Source organism: Bos indicus, chromosome 28 (assembly GCF_029378745.1).
Source record: "Bos indicus isolate NIAB-ARS_2022 breed Sahiwal x Tharparkar chromosome 28, NIAB-ARS_B.indTharparkar_mat_pri_1.0, whole genome shotgun sequence".
Taxonomy (NCBI): Eukaryota; Metazoa; Chordata; class Mammalia; order Artiodactyla; family Bovidae; genus Bos; species Bos indicus.
Window position 1 is genome coordinate 13,767,407 of NC_091787.1, and position 14,201 is coordinate 13,781,607.

General features: G+C 56.6%; 1 protein-coding gene across 3 annotated transcripts in view; it reads right to left on the minus strand.

Annotated features, from left to right (window-relative positions):
- The window catches only part of RASGEF1A (RasGEF domain family member 1A), a 91,163-nt gene that overhangs the window by 34,884 nt on the left and 42,078 nt on the right, over positions 1–14,201 (minus strand). The window contains exon 1 of one of the 3 annotated variants that reach the window (XM_019953884.2): positions 3,918–4,196. The exons of 1 other annotated variant lie outside the window; for it this stretch is intronic. Coding sequence is in view for 1 of the 2 variants with exons in the window: in XM_019953883.2 (XP_019809442.1) it covers positions 3,231–3,248 (18 nt within the window). In the remaining variant the exon portion in view is untranslated. Of the gene's footprint in view, positions 1–3,230; positions 3,385–3,917; positions 4,197–14,201 lie in introns of those variants that run through there. One more of the 3 variants, XM_019953883.2, reaches the window with a different exon arrangement.

Here is a 14,201-nt window from a genome sequence, read left to right on the forward strand (position 1 = left end):
GTGGGTTTGCCAGAGAAACCCCAGGGCCCACCAACTGCCCTGAGGCCAAGGGACCAGAGCCCTTGGGGGCAGCAGGGCTCCAAGGGAGAAGAAGTGGAGAACCCCAGTAGAGGCCATCATCCACATGCTCCCACCAGACCTAGGACTCTCCATTCTGTCTGCCTCCAGGTTCCCCTTGTCCTGGAACCCACAGGGCTCCAGCCAGCCCAGAACCTGGGACAGTGGACATCGTGGTCAAGGGGCCAGCTCTGACCCCTGGCTGAACTCAGGCCAGCCGCAGCCCCCGTGGGCCTCAGCCTCCCCATGTGTAAAACAAGGAAGCAGAACTGGGCAGTCCCCGCGGGCCGCTCGAGCCCTGTGTCTGCTTCTTTCTTCCCTCACTTATTTAGCTGACAAACATCCCTGCGGTCCTGTGACCTGTGCCACACACTTGGGACTGGAGGAGCCCACAGAGCACCATGTCAGCTACCAGAGGCAGCAGTAACACCACCGTGCAGTGTGAGAGACGCGGGATCAGATGTCTGTCCTGGGTGCTGAGGGGGCACGGGGTGGGGGGTATAACTCTGTAGGGAGACATCAGGGAGAACTTGAGGTGGGCTTCCAAGGAAACTCCAAACCAGGGAGTTTCCAGTGGGTCAGGAGAAGGAATAACAGGGAGACATAACAGTTCTCACTGATACCAGAGCTCTGAGAGACCAGTCCTCTTCTGGTCACTTACTTGCAACTCCCCAGAGGGAGATTCCCAAGGAGCCCAGAGGTGTGGAGGGTGCAGGTAGCTTCCACAGGTACCTCAGCTCCATCTCTCTGGTCAAACCCTACCCATGCCAAAGCCAATACCCGACGCGGCTGTCCTAGATGGCCCAGCCTGTGCAGACCCTGCACCGCTATGGTCCCTGTCTTGGTGGTTATGCGACTGTTCCCAGTGTTCCAGCACCTCAGAAGGCAGCCAGGTGGACACAGGATGCTGTGGCTCCCTCCACACCCCTTGCCTCCCCTGGTGGAGCTCACACGAGGCTCCCCCAACTCCAGCGGCAGGCAGGCCCAGCAAGATGGGGGCGTGGCGCCTGGGCCGGCTGTCCTGAACCGGCAGGTACAAGTGTAGGCAGCATGGCCAAGAGGTGGCAAGAGCCCGCAGGATGGAGCAAGCTGGGGCTCCGCATCAGCACCCGAGGCAGACCCTCCCTGGACTCCATACTCCCCGCGAGTGCCAGGTGACACTGCCCCAGGGGGTGTCAAACTGCTCCCCCTCCTCCCCACCCCCACCTGCTCCACCTGCATCCTTCCCCACTGCTCCTTCCTGGAGTTGCTGCCTCTTCTCCATCTGTACCCATTTCCACCATCAGCAGGGCCTCTTGCTTTACCTTCAGAGTGTGATCAAATCGGGCCATCTCTCCTCCTCACTCCCTCAGCTGAGCCCCTGAGCTGGCCAAACTATCCTCTCACCCTCACCAGCCCTGCCCGACACCGGCTTCCAGTCTGGTGCCTGAACACACGGGCAGCTTCCTCTTCCAAGCTTGGCCTGACATCCTGCCAGGCACTCCTGCTCCCCCTGCCACTATCTCCCTGCCTTTCGTCCAGCAGGTCCTCAGGTGAAAGATTCCCCAGACTGCCCTACCCAAGGCAGCCCCACACTGGTGGTCAATGTGCTGGGCACCAAACTCGCTGGACATGTCGCCAGGCTGAGCAGAACGGTCACTGCTGGTCCCAGTGAGATTGAGTGGGGCCATGTGACTCATCTGGCTCAAGAACAGTGAGTGGAAGTGACGTGTGGCACTGTGAAGTGGGGCACTGAAATGTCAGTGCAAGGGCCTCACTCCCCCTCTGCCATGGGACCTGTCAGCCCAGGTCCTTGAGAGAGGAAGGCTCGGGGTGGGGCCCTGTCAACCCCTGACGGACAAGCCAATAAGTGGACATTACACTGTGTTGTTATCAGCCCCTGGCTTTGGGGGTTGTTCAGCTACTGCTGATAATCTAAATTATCCTGCCTGATGCACCCTTGATATTTTCTATTCATTTACTTTTTCTCTTTTAGCACTTATCACCATGTAACATTCCATATCTCATTTATTGATTGTGCTTTTTTTTTCTCCCCCTGTCTCTCTTGCTAGAAGGTAAGCCATGAGGACAGGAGCTGTGGTTTGTATCTGGTTCCCTGCAGAATCCACAGTGCCTGCACACAGCAGGGGCTCAATAAATGAGTAATGACTCCGTGAAAGAATGAATGAGTCCTGCTTCTTGGGCACAGCCGGGCCTGATTTAGCCCAGCTGCAGCCCCCTTCTCGGGCCCTGAGGTCCTGGGTCTACACTGATCAGCTCCAGGCTGAGAGGGCTTAAAGAGCAGCACCTGAATCGCATCACCTGATCATCTCAAAGGAAGAACTGTAATAAACAGCCATGGAAATGCAACACTGCCTCATGCTCAGGATTAATTCCATGGCAGGTTCTCAGCTTCCTTCCTATAGAAAAGAAGCTGCCCCTCATCGTGGGGCCCACATCCCTCAAAGCCCTAACCTGAGGCTCACTGCCCTTAAACACACAGGTGTCTGTGTCCTGCCCCACTCCGTGCTTCTCCCTCTCTCACACACATCCCATATTTAAACATCCCACGGTTTTCACATAATCTCACTCTCACCCACACATCACACGTACACACCACCCACGTGCCCACCTCGTTACAGTCCCCCTGTCTCCTCCAGGGCAAACAGGTGGTTCTGTGCCCCTCAAGTCGGGCAAAGGATGCACTGTGGTCTTGTCTCTTACACGCCTGACTGTGCCAGTCCCAGGGCAGCCACCCTCCCGCCGGCCCTGCTGCTAGGCTGCTGTCACCTGCCTCCCAGCGCTATCCGCCCCACAGGGGTCCGTACCAGCTGTGCAGGTGCCGCTCAGCCGTAGACTAACACTGGCCTCCGCAAGGAGGGCCAGGCAAGGCAGTGGCAGCCTGGGCTGCCCATCCGTTCTGAGCCCTGGGCGCAGCCCACATGGCAGCAGGTGCCCGGGGGGACCCACAGAGGGAGTGGTTCCCAAGGGCAAGCTTCTTCCAGGTCTGGCCGAAGATGTTCTCCGGCTGGCCGCACTCCTTGCCGGGAGGTGAGACCTGCTTCCGCAGCTCGGCGGCGCAGGAATCCCTAGCCCCGCGGTCCTACTGCAATCAGGGGGTTGCCCTGCGAGCGCGTCCCCGTCACCGCCTCCGCCACCCGCCGCCCCGCACCTGCCACGCACCGCAGCCCTACCTGGGGCTCCAGAAACATCCTGGCTACCTGCTCCCAGCGCTGTCCCCCGGCGCCCAGGGCGTCTCGGGTGCGGCTGCCTTTCTGCCGGCTCGCCCAGGCGGCTCCAAACCCCAGCCCCGCCCGCGGACTTCCCCACGCCCGCCTCCTCCCGCGGGGCGGGGCCGGGCCAGGGGCGGGGCCGAGGGGCGGCTGGCGCCCGGGGAGGGGCAGGGCCGGGAACGTTAGGAGTCTGTGTGGGGCCGAGGTAGGGGGCCCAGGGGTAGCAGGGGACTTGGGTGGGGCCGAGCGGGCCACGTGGCAGGGGCCGGCGCCCGGCCGGGGTTCGAAAGGGGCGTGGCGTAGGGGCGTGGCAAGGGCGGGGCGGGGCGCTGCTGGAGGGCGGTGGGGAAGGTGCAGGGGTTGGGGCGCGGGGACCCGCGCAACGTTGGCCGGGCTCACCGGCCCGGCGCGGGGTTTGGGGCCGCCGAGAGTGCAGGGGGAGCAGGCAGTGGCGTCAGTACAGAGGCCACAGCAGGGTGTCGGAGCTGGGTGCTCCGGACGGGGTCTGCCACTAGGCGAAGGGGCGGCGTGCTGGTAGGCGCTTCGCGCGGGGTGGGAACGGTCGTGTTGGTGAGATCCAGCTCACGGAGAGCCCCCTGCGCCCCCCGTATCCTCCCTCGAGCCTCTCTTCGCCCTCCCCAGACTCACCTCATCTTAGATGTCCACCACAGAGCTACGGCAGGTGCTTGGCCAGCGCCTGGCTTGAATGCCTCCCCTCACGGGGTTCTCACTCCACACAGCTCTGGCCTCGAGCTTCCCACGGAACTCTGTCCTGTTTCCTTGAGTGAACACTGGGGACACAGCAGCTGCTTTTGTGGGAGGACTAATCTAAGACACGGCGTGGGGCGGGCCTGGCACATGGCACAGCCAGGCGTCATTCCGCCCTCAGGAGCCCCAGCGCTGAGAAAGAATCCTGTCAGGTGACCATCTTCCCCTCCACCGGGTTCCTGCGTTGCCCTCAACTCAGGCTCCGAGAATCTGAAAGGGAAAGGTGGACTGAGGGAAGACTGTCCTCTCTGGGAGGTCTAGAACCAGAGGGCCCAGAGGCTGAGTTGGGACTGGGAACAGGGCAGAATCTGAAAGAGCTCATGAGCAAGCCTGGGGCTGGGATGCGAAGAGGTGACCCTGTCAGTATTCAGGTAGGTCCCCTGGAAGCCTGCCTTCGACAGCCTCACACCTCACCCCCAGCAGCTTTGTGAGACAGCCATCTCTCCCCTCAGCTACTCCCTCTCCTTTGCCTGTTCTGTCACCAGTAGCAAGACTGGCGGAGAAGGCGATGGCACCCCACTCTGGTACTCTTGCCTGGAAAATCCCATGGATGGAGGAGCCTGGTGGGCTGCAGTCCATGGGGTCGCTAAGAGTCGGACAGGACTGAGCGACTTCACTTTCACTTTTCACTTTCATGCATTGGAGAAGGAAATGGCAACCCACTCCAGTGTTCTTGCCTGGAGAATCCCAGGGACGGGGGAGCCTGATGGGCTGCCATCTATGGGGTCACAAAGAGTGGGACACCACTGAAGCGACTTAGCAGCAGCAGCAGCAAGACTGGCCCTCAGGCTGAGTCCTGGAGGACAGCTATTTCTGTCCTGAGGAATGAGGGGCTGTGCTGAGTTCCTTCACCAGTCTCCTCCAAGAGGATACAGCAGTTTGGAAACCACCCCACTTTCTCTTCTAACACTAGAACTCAGATCTCACTGCTCCAGCACCTGCACTTTAGCTACAGCCTTGTACAGCTCCTGGGGTGGGTAGTTAGGTAGAAGGGGGCAACATCAGCTGAAACGCCCATGGCTGCAGATACATCAGCCCGCCCCCCCTCCCCCCCGCCCCGCCACACATACACACACAAGCTTTCACAGTATCCTCCCCCTGCTGCTTCTGCATCTCCTTTCAGGCCAGTCAGAGGATGCAGAGCTCAAAGTGGCCTCCACAGGGGACTCATGGCACCAGGACCAGCCTGCGTCCTTGGTCCTGAGCCTGCCTGGCCACCCTGCCCCTTCAGAAAATTCCATAGTGCCAAGAGGGGTGAGGGGTTTTGCCCTGAGGGAGTCTGCCAGGCACCCACCCCTGCAGTCCTCGGCTCTATCCCACAGCTCTGCAGGACAATTAGGCCCTCAGGTGGCCACAGTATAGTTCCAGAAAGTCCACGTGGGCAGTTAACATGCCTACTGCCACCTGCATTCAGAGCAAGCCTTCCCCTCTGCCTCTCTAGGTGTTGTGGTCCAGAGGAGGTGGCTGAGCCCATGTACAGCCCCACTGCGCCTTTCTATACATGCTCACTCACAGGTTTCACCAGCATCCCTTGATAAGGTAGATGCTTTCCCAGGAGGAAGGAGCACCCGCTGCCCGTTGTCCCTGCGATGGGAATGTCCTCACATACATGGATGGTGCTCTCTCTGTTCACAGGTGTGACCTCAGCATTCATGTGTGTACATGGACCACAGCCACATCCTTCCTGGTTCCCATGGAGGCAGGGCGATGGGCCTGCCAGGGCTGACCCCTGCCAGGGTGTTGCCCCGCTTGAAGCTGTGGGTGGGGCTGGGCTCAGGGAGCAAGATGCTACAGGGAGAGCTTGAGGGGACAAATACGGGAACCCAGTAACCTTTCCAGAGCTGGCTTTAGAAAGCGGAAAAGGAACCAGGTGTGGTGCGGCCAGCAGACATGTGCTGAGGGCTTCTGGGAAGATGAGGCAGCACAGATGGTGTGGGCTGGCCATGAGGCCAGGAATTAGGGCATCTATCCCATGACCATGAGAGGACGCTCTGAGCAAAGAGCAAAAAGCCTGATTCCGGGATGACAGTGACCCTGGACATCCTCACAAGTACCACACCTGGGACCAACGAGAAACTGGGACAGGAGGCTGGACTCAGGGCTACAGGCTCCTAATTAATGTCCCTGCTTCCACCCATCCTGCCTTGACACAGAAGCTCGATTGGCCTTGTTAAAACCTGTGTCGGGTCCTGCCCATCCACTGCCCAGGACCCTCAGTGAAATGAAAGCCAGGGTCTAGTGGCCATGTGGGTGCTCCGACTGGAACCCTCCCACCTTCCACTCACCCCCGCCCCCTGCTCGCCCTCCCTCTGTGTGCAGCGTTCTTCCTCTTGAGTCTTTACTGATGTCTCACCTTCTTGGTGACATATTTACAGTGTTAACCTCCACTCCCACACTTCCTCTCCCCCTGAACTTTCCTTCTCATGGCCACTTAAGTCTGACATATTCTTTCTACTTCCTTATTTGTCAGTGTCTCCTCTAGGGAGAACTGAGCTCTGTGAGTGCAAGGCCTTGGTCTGTTCACCGCTGTGCCCCAGGGACTGGGACATGTTTGCCTATGGGGGCACTTGACACCTCTCTGTTGAGTGAACATGTGTGTGTATGTATGCCTGTGAATACGTGTGCAGAGCTAGACATAGGTGTATACATCCAGTTCAGGCCTCATGTCCAGAACATATATAAAGAACTCACATAAATCAAAAAGTCTGAAGACCCAACTTTTTAAAAATAGGCAAAAGGCTTGAAGAAGGATGTCCAAAAAGATGATAAACATAAGAAAAAGCACTCAATTTCATTAGTCATCAGGGGAAGGAAAATTCACACCACCGTGTCATACTGCTGTACGCCCACCAGGGTGGCTAAAATGGAAAGGCAGAAAATTCCAGGTGCTGACAAGGATGTGGCACAAGAGAAACTCCCATCGTTGGTGGTGAGAGCTGAAGTGGTAAAGCCACGTAGGAAGACAGACCAATAGTGCCTAAGAAAGCCAAGTATACACAGGCGGAAGAACTCCTCGCTGGGTGTAGAACCGCCAGAAATGCTTACATACTCACACCCAAAGACCCATCCACCCGTGTTTAGAGCAGCACTGTCCACAATGGTTCTATACTGGGAACCATCCAGCTGCCCTCCACAGCGAGGAGGTAGAATCACTCTGGGAGCGCCACCATCAACAAGAGTGGACACTCCAGTCTTACCAGCATCACGTGGAGCAGAAGAAACCAGACACAAAAGAACATCTAATCAGGATCCAAGGGGTCTGCTCGGGCTGGGTACTGATCACCCATGGATTCACCCCATGAAAAGTCTGAGCTGCAGCATTTATGACTCATGCACTTTGCTATATGTACATTACACTTCAGAACAATTTATGTTTAGAAAAAAGTTGAGAGAGAAGGGAAAAAAAAAGAAGAAATAACATGCCAGTCAGGGCAAAGCTGTTTGAGCCCCAAGACCCTTCCAAAAGTGTTGTGAGCTGCAACTCAAGAGAAGCAGAACTGGGAAAAGGAGCATTTTATCTCTCCAAAACCAAAGGCCTGTCTGGGTAAAAACTTCCTTCCTTCCTTTAAAAAGGTACAGCCTGCAAGGTTTTAGTTTCGGAAGATGGAAGGGGGCCTCGCCTTGGGTGACTGCTGTTGCAGAACAGAGGAAGCAGGGACCCAGGTGCCCACACAGGGGGTATGGACCAGCATCATGACAAAGACCCTGTGGAGGTTAAGTCCTCAGAAGCTAGGGCTCCAGGGAGGGTGGGGGGTGATGGGGGCAGGGGCAGGTGCCAGCAGGCTCAGGTGAGAGTCTGATGGGACCTGAGGGACCCGTAGAGGTGACCGCCACTGGTGAGGGAGCAGGTGACAGTCAGATTCTGCTTCCTGCACACACTCCCCTCCCCACACTGTCCAGCTGAGGCCCCCCCACCCCACCAGCCACTTATCACCCAGGGCGGCCGTGCAGGCAGAGCTTCGGCTCCAACTCTGAGTGTCATGGATGAGGCAGGCGCCTCTCTGAGTTATCATTTCCTGGATATAAAGCAGGGTTCATGACCCCCAGGTCACAGGGCAGCCAGCAAAACATGAGGCCAGAGAATCAAGCACGTGGTAAGCCTTGGAAACTTCTCAGTTTCTAGTTCCGAGGACTTGAGCTGTCCAGGGGCTCTCCATCTGCCCTGGGAAGCAGCCCGGGCCATCTGAATTCATAACCACCTCCGGAGAGGCCCTCTCCAGTTTCCTCCACGCCCGCGCTAACAGTGTTTAACAGGAACCTGTGGGATGTGGTGTGCCCTGAGGGCCAGTCAGCAGTCTGAACGGTCATGGGTCGCACAAGCTCACACCCACGCAATCCCGTGAGCTTCACGGCACGTGTGTTTGACACCCTGGGGCAGGACCCTGACTGCTGACCCTGTCCTCAGGGGACCCAGATGAGGTAGGCAGGCTGATGTCCACTGAGAACACACACGGGTCTCTGCACTTCCCTAGCCCTGTCCCATGGATACTCCCTTTTGGAGAATAATGTTGGAAGCAAACAAACTGATATGGTTTTAGGTACCACCGGAGCACAAGGGGCAGGGGAGGGCAAATGAGAGGAGAGTAGACCATTCTGATGCCCCCTCACAGCACACAGGTTACTGTTCTACCAACAGAGCAGCCCCCTGCAGGATCCCCCAAGAAGCCTTCCCGTTGCCTCTGCTTGCCTTGACTGTGGCACTCCCCTTCGTCTTATGTGAAAATAGATTAAGGTAGAGCCACCCATCCGCCAGGTTGTGTAACTTGCGTCAAGTGTGCACCTGGGCGTGTAACTAACCATGACTAACAGCACAGACCACCTGGGATGGCGGCCGCTCCCTGCACCCGGGCCCGTCATCACTCTCCTGTCAACAAGCTGGCAAAGGAGTAGGTGGAGAAGGGACTTCAGGTGGCCACAGGGTCGTGTGTTAACTGCAGCCTGGCTCCATCCCCGGGCCCAGGCACAGGGGGACCAGGGAGCCAGGCAGGCTAGGTGGGGACAGTTCCCCAGGGGCCTAGCCAGACCCAGAGGGTCCTAGGGGTTGGGGAGGGGCCTGGGTGCCCCAGTGGGCAGGACTGGGAGGAGGCAGATATCCTGGTGCATGGGGTTGGGCAGGGGGGCCTGCTTTCACCAAGGGTGCCAGGAGGGGCCAGCCGTTAGAGAAGCAGCCCTTTGGAAGGGGAACTGGGTGCATCAGGAGAGCCGTCCCTCCATGCTTGGTGCCAGAAGCCTGGCTCCCACTTCCAGAGAAGGAGGGATGGCAGGTGGGAGGAGGTCCGTGAGGTCCCTCAGTGGAGGGAGGAAAGGAAGAGGGGGGCCTGGGCATAAGCATATCTGGTCCTGTCCTCCAGTGAATGGGGACCAGGTCCTAGCAGCCTCTCCCTGGCCGTGATCCCCTGAATCCTGCCACCCCTTCACACTGAGTGCCCACCAGTCCTGGCTGGCAGTACTGGGCAGAGATCACCAGGCAGAGGTGGAGCAACCAGCCCAGGGGGGCCTGCAGAGCCTCTGGGCCAGTGCCCTGGTGCCCACAGTGGGTGGACCAGGAAGGGGTGGGGAGCAAGCAAGTACCAGGAGAGCCACCAGAGGCCACACTCTGGCCCTTTCCACGGCCCCACCCCCAGGCCTCAGAGAGGCCACACTCAGGTTCCTGAACTCCAAGAAATAAGTTAGTTCCTCACAACCCAGGCCTCCCTTCTAGTGACACTCCCTAGCAGGTTCAACTTCTGGACTGAGGCGGTTTTCTGGTCTATGTGTGGAACCAGACACCAGCATTTATCTTCCAAAAGCAGAGGAGGAGAAAGAAACCCCTTTCCCTGAGGAACCCAGACCCGAGTCCCTGGCCTGTGACAGTGGTGGGAGCTGCAGAGGAACCTGGCTACTGGCCTGGGGAGACAGACTCCTCCTGGACCAGAGTGGCAAGGCCCCACCTGCCATGGCACCCCGAAAGTTTCCATTCCTCTGAGTCAAATATTTGGCAACCTGATGGGCAACCCTGATGTTAAACAGCCATTCCAGTATTGGTTATCATCAGAGAACAGTCCTCTGGCCAAGAGAACACAACCTTCCCATTTGGAGGCCTTGCCATGGGGAAGCTGACCCTGGGGGGGTCATGTGGAGGTCAGGGCCAAGGTGAGACTTCTGGGTCCTGCAGGGCCCCACACTGAGAGGATGAAGATCCCGAGATTAGGTCCTCCAGAAGGCCCGTGACGTGAGGCTGGGCAGCCCTGTGGCCTTGGAGCCCCGCAGGCCACTCTGTCCAAGACGGTGGTCATTCTCTGGGCGGTGGTGGATGAGGAAGCACACGGGACCCTCAGCGAGCTGCCCCTGGACTCTGGGCCAGGTCACACTTCTGTGAGCCTCAGTCCCCACCCCAAACAGGGACTCACTGCCTGGGATGACATAGGTTATAATGTCAAACAGGCACCCAAAAAGAGCCTGACGAGAGGATACACAGGGGTGGCAAAGGCAGGAGGTGTAAAGGAAAAGACCCTGCCCCACACAAAGCTCCCACCCTAGAGGAGTGAGGACTGCCTGGGGAACAGGCCAGCCAGTGGGGCCAGGACAAGGTGGGAATGTCCTCAGGGCCCCCTGCAGGGCCTCCACCTCAGAGCTGGCGAGAGACAGAAGGCCTGCAAATGAAGACGCAGGAGAGGCCCATCTACCAGGAGCAAGCTGCTTCCCGGCAACCAGAAGCCCTCAATTCTCACTTGTGCCATCTGCAAAAATATCCTTTAATGTAGCACAGGGTGTTAGCGCGAGTGTCAGAGTCATTGGTGGGAAAGGCGAGAAGAGGATGACAGAGGTGGGTTTCCACAAGGCACCTCGCAGGACAACAGCCCCTCCTTGGCAGCCTGGTGGAAAGTATAGCAGGTCCACAAACAGCATAGCAGGTCCACGCACACACACGTGATCTTGCACTTGTGCACAGGCTTGTGTGTGCCTGTGTGCACGTATCAATATTTCCATGTGTGTTCTTTGTGCATGAGTGTGCATGGGTATCATGACTACACATATGTGCACACGTGTGTGCATGCATGTACCTGTGGCCTCCCTGTGCACGAGTATGTGCCTATAACACAAACTGGCATATCCACCCTGAAAGGGTCATCAGGGCACCTGCCCACCACTGGCCTCCTCTTCTATGTCTTCATCGAACACTTCCCAAATTTTCTCCACTGCACATGAATGTCTCTGTCATCAGCATATTGAAACAATATATGTTCTTTTGATTAAACCAGGATGGGATACTATGGTGTTCCTCCTGAGGATGCCTGGTAGGAAGCAGGGCTGGCTTGGCAGTAGCCTACCAGGGGGTGCCAGCCCTTGAGCATCCTCACTGCTCCTAGAGAAGGGAGACCTGTTCCTGCCAGCCAGCGTGTAACCAAGGGAGAGAGGGTGCCCAGGGCAGGCAGGCAGCATGAAGGGTCAGAAAAGCCTATGGACCCTGCTGGGTGGGCATCAGGAAAGGCGGCATGAGGCAGCACAGCTGAATGGGAGCAGCACCCTCCAGCCTCAGGACAGGGCCCTGTGCTGCCTCGCTCACCGAGAGTGTGATCTGCTGTATGTTCTCAGCAGTGCTCGTCGCTTCTCTCCTTACATCCCACTAGCTTCTCCCTCCAGCTGGCAGACCAGAAGGCTCTGCTTGGTCCCAGGCAAGGACAGTCTGTGGGAGCCAGCCTAACAGGCACCCTCCTCCCTGTACAGGCTGGTTTTTACTGTCTTGGGGACATATCCACTTGATTCTCACCTCCACGATTTATGTGATCACCCATCCTCCAAACTGTGGTTCTTCTTCTCTCTTTGTCCCAGTGCCTTTGGGACCCACCCTGTCACCTCCTCCCTGAAGCCTTCCGGACGCTCAGAGCATGCTCGAGGGCCTTGCCCTTGTATGGTACCTTATACTCTAGTCTTCCTCCCACCACATCTTAAGGAGAGCTAGTGGCTCCCTGGAGGGCCTCCCTGAGATCTGAGTTCCTGTCTGGTTTCCATTAGTCACGTGTGCTGTGTGGTACGAGTGATGTCTGCCTTGGGTGAGAGCGTGGAGAAAGAGGCACCAAGGCCCTGGATCTGCACCACTCCTCCAGCTCCTCATTGGTGGGCTCCTCAACCACTGAGTGGCATTTTGCATTCCTAACTATTCACTTATTCATTTTTTTTAAAGTTAATGAACATTTACTATGTGCCAAGTTCTCAGAGACATACTCCCTGCACTCAGGGTTTACCCTCAGGGTTATGGGAAGGGAGAATGGTAAACAAATGAACAAAATCCAGCTGGTGATGAGAAAGGGATGGCATAGAGCCTGGGGGTCCAAGGCCACCTCCCTGGGCAGGGGGGTTGAGCCTGGAGCAGAGGCTGCTATGCTGGGTGGGAATGTCCTGGTAAAGGTACCAGGAAGGGTGTGCCCGGCAGAAGGCACAGCAAGTGCAAAGGCCCCAAGAACAGAAGGAGCTTACTGCCCTCAAGGTAAAGAAAGACTGCTGTAGGGGCCTGCAGTGAGAGATGTGCGTGAGTGCGTGCATACGCGCTCAGTCGTGTCTGACTCTTGCAACCCCATTGACTGTAGCCTGCCAGGCTCCTCTGTCCATGGAATTTTCCAGGCAAGAATACTGGAGCAGGTTGCTGTTCCCTTCTTTAGAGGATCTCCCCGACCCAGGTATCAAACCTGCATCTCCCATGTGTCTGCATTGGTAGGTAGATTCTTTACCCACGGTTCCACCACGCACACTATGGCTGTCCTGGGAATTCTTTTGAAGCTCAGCCGAGTTGAGAGGAGGCAGGGAGACCCAAGCTACCTGTGAGGCTTTCCCCAACAGAAAATAAGAAACAGAAGGTTCAAGGTTCGATGCTCCCCCTCAAGACCCTGAGCAGTCCCGGTGCAGCTAGGTACTAGCTTTAAACCCTTGGGAGCTGACTCAGCAGTGGTCTCTTAGGGATGCTCAGAGAAATATCAATAACCTCAGATATGCAGATGACATCACCCTTATGGCAGAAAGTGAAGAGGAACTGAAAAGCCTCTTGATGAAGGTGAAGGAGGAGAGTGAAAAAGTTGGGTTCAAACTCAATATTCAAAAAACTAAGATCATGGCATTTTGTCCCATCGCTTCATGAAAATAGATGGAGACACAGTGGAAACAGTGACAGACTTTATTTTCTTGGGCTCCAAAACCACTGCAGACGGTGACTGCAGCCATGAAATTAAAAGACACTTGCTTCTGTCAGCTACTCAGCAGGCCGATAAACCTAGGTGCTTACAAACTCCAGAGGAAAAAAAAAAAAGAAAATCTATGACAAACCTAGAAAGCGTATTAAAAAGCAAAGACATTACTTTGCTGACAAAGGTCCATATAGTCAAAGCTATGGTTTTTCCAGTAGTCATATATGAATGTAATAGTTCAACCATGAGGAAGGCTGAGTGCCAAAGAACTGATGCTTTTGAACTGTGGTGCTGGAGAAGACTCTTGAGAGTCCCTTGGACTGCAAGGAGATCAAACCAGTCAATCCTGAAGGAAATCAACTCTGAATACTCTTTGGGAGGACTGATGCTGAAGCTGAAGCTCCAATACTTTGGCCACCTGATGAGAAGAGCCGACTCACTGGGAAAGATCCTGATGCTGGGAAAGACTGAAGGCAAAAGAAGGGGGTGACAGAGGATAAGATGGTTGGGTGGTATCATCGACTCAATGGACACGAGTTTGAGCAAACTCTGGGAGACAGTGAAAGACAAGGAAGGCTGGCATGTTGCAGTCCATGGGGTCACAAAAGTCGGAACAACTGAGCGACTGGACAACAGAGAAGGTGTGGTGGGACTGAGTCAGTGACTTACCCACAAGGTTATCTAGCTCCAGTTCTCAGAGAAGACTGCAAGAGAACTCATACCTGAGATCCCCTGAGCACGTGTGTGTGTGTGTGTGTGTGTGTGTGTGTGTGTGTGTGTGTGTTGGGGTGGGTGGATGCTTTGGACCTGCTTGGGGTGGGGGTGGGGAATGGGGACAGGGAGTCAGTACCAGCCCAGCGTGGTGGGGTAGGGGTGGGGATGGCCAGGATTTGGAGCTGCCAGCATATGGGGGAGGGACTTCTCCCATCTCACTTCTCCCTTATCCTTGGCCAGCTCCCAAACTCCTTCCCAACCCCACTTGTGCTTCTGGAGCTCCTCCTGCCCC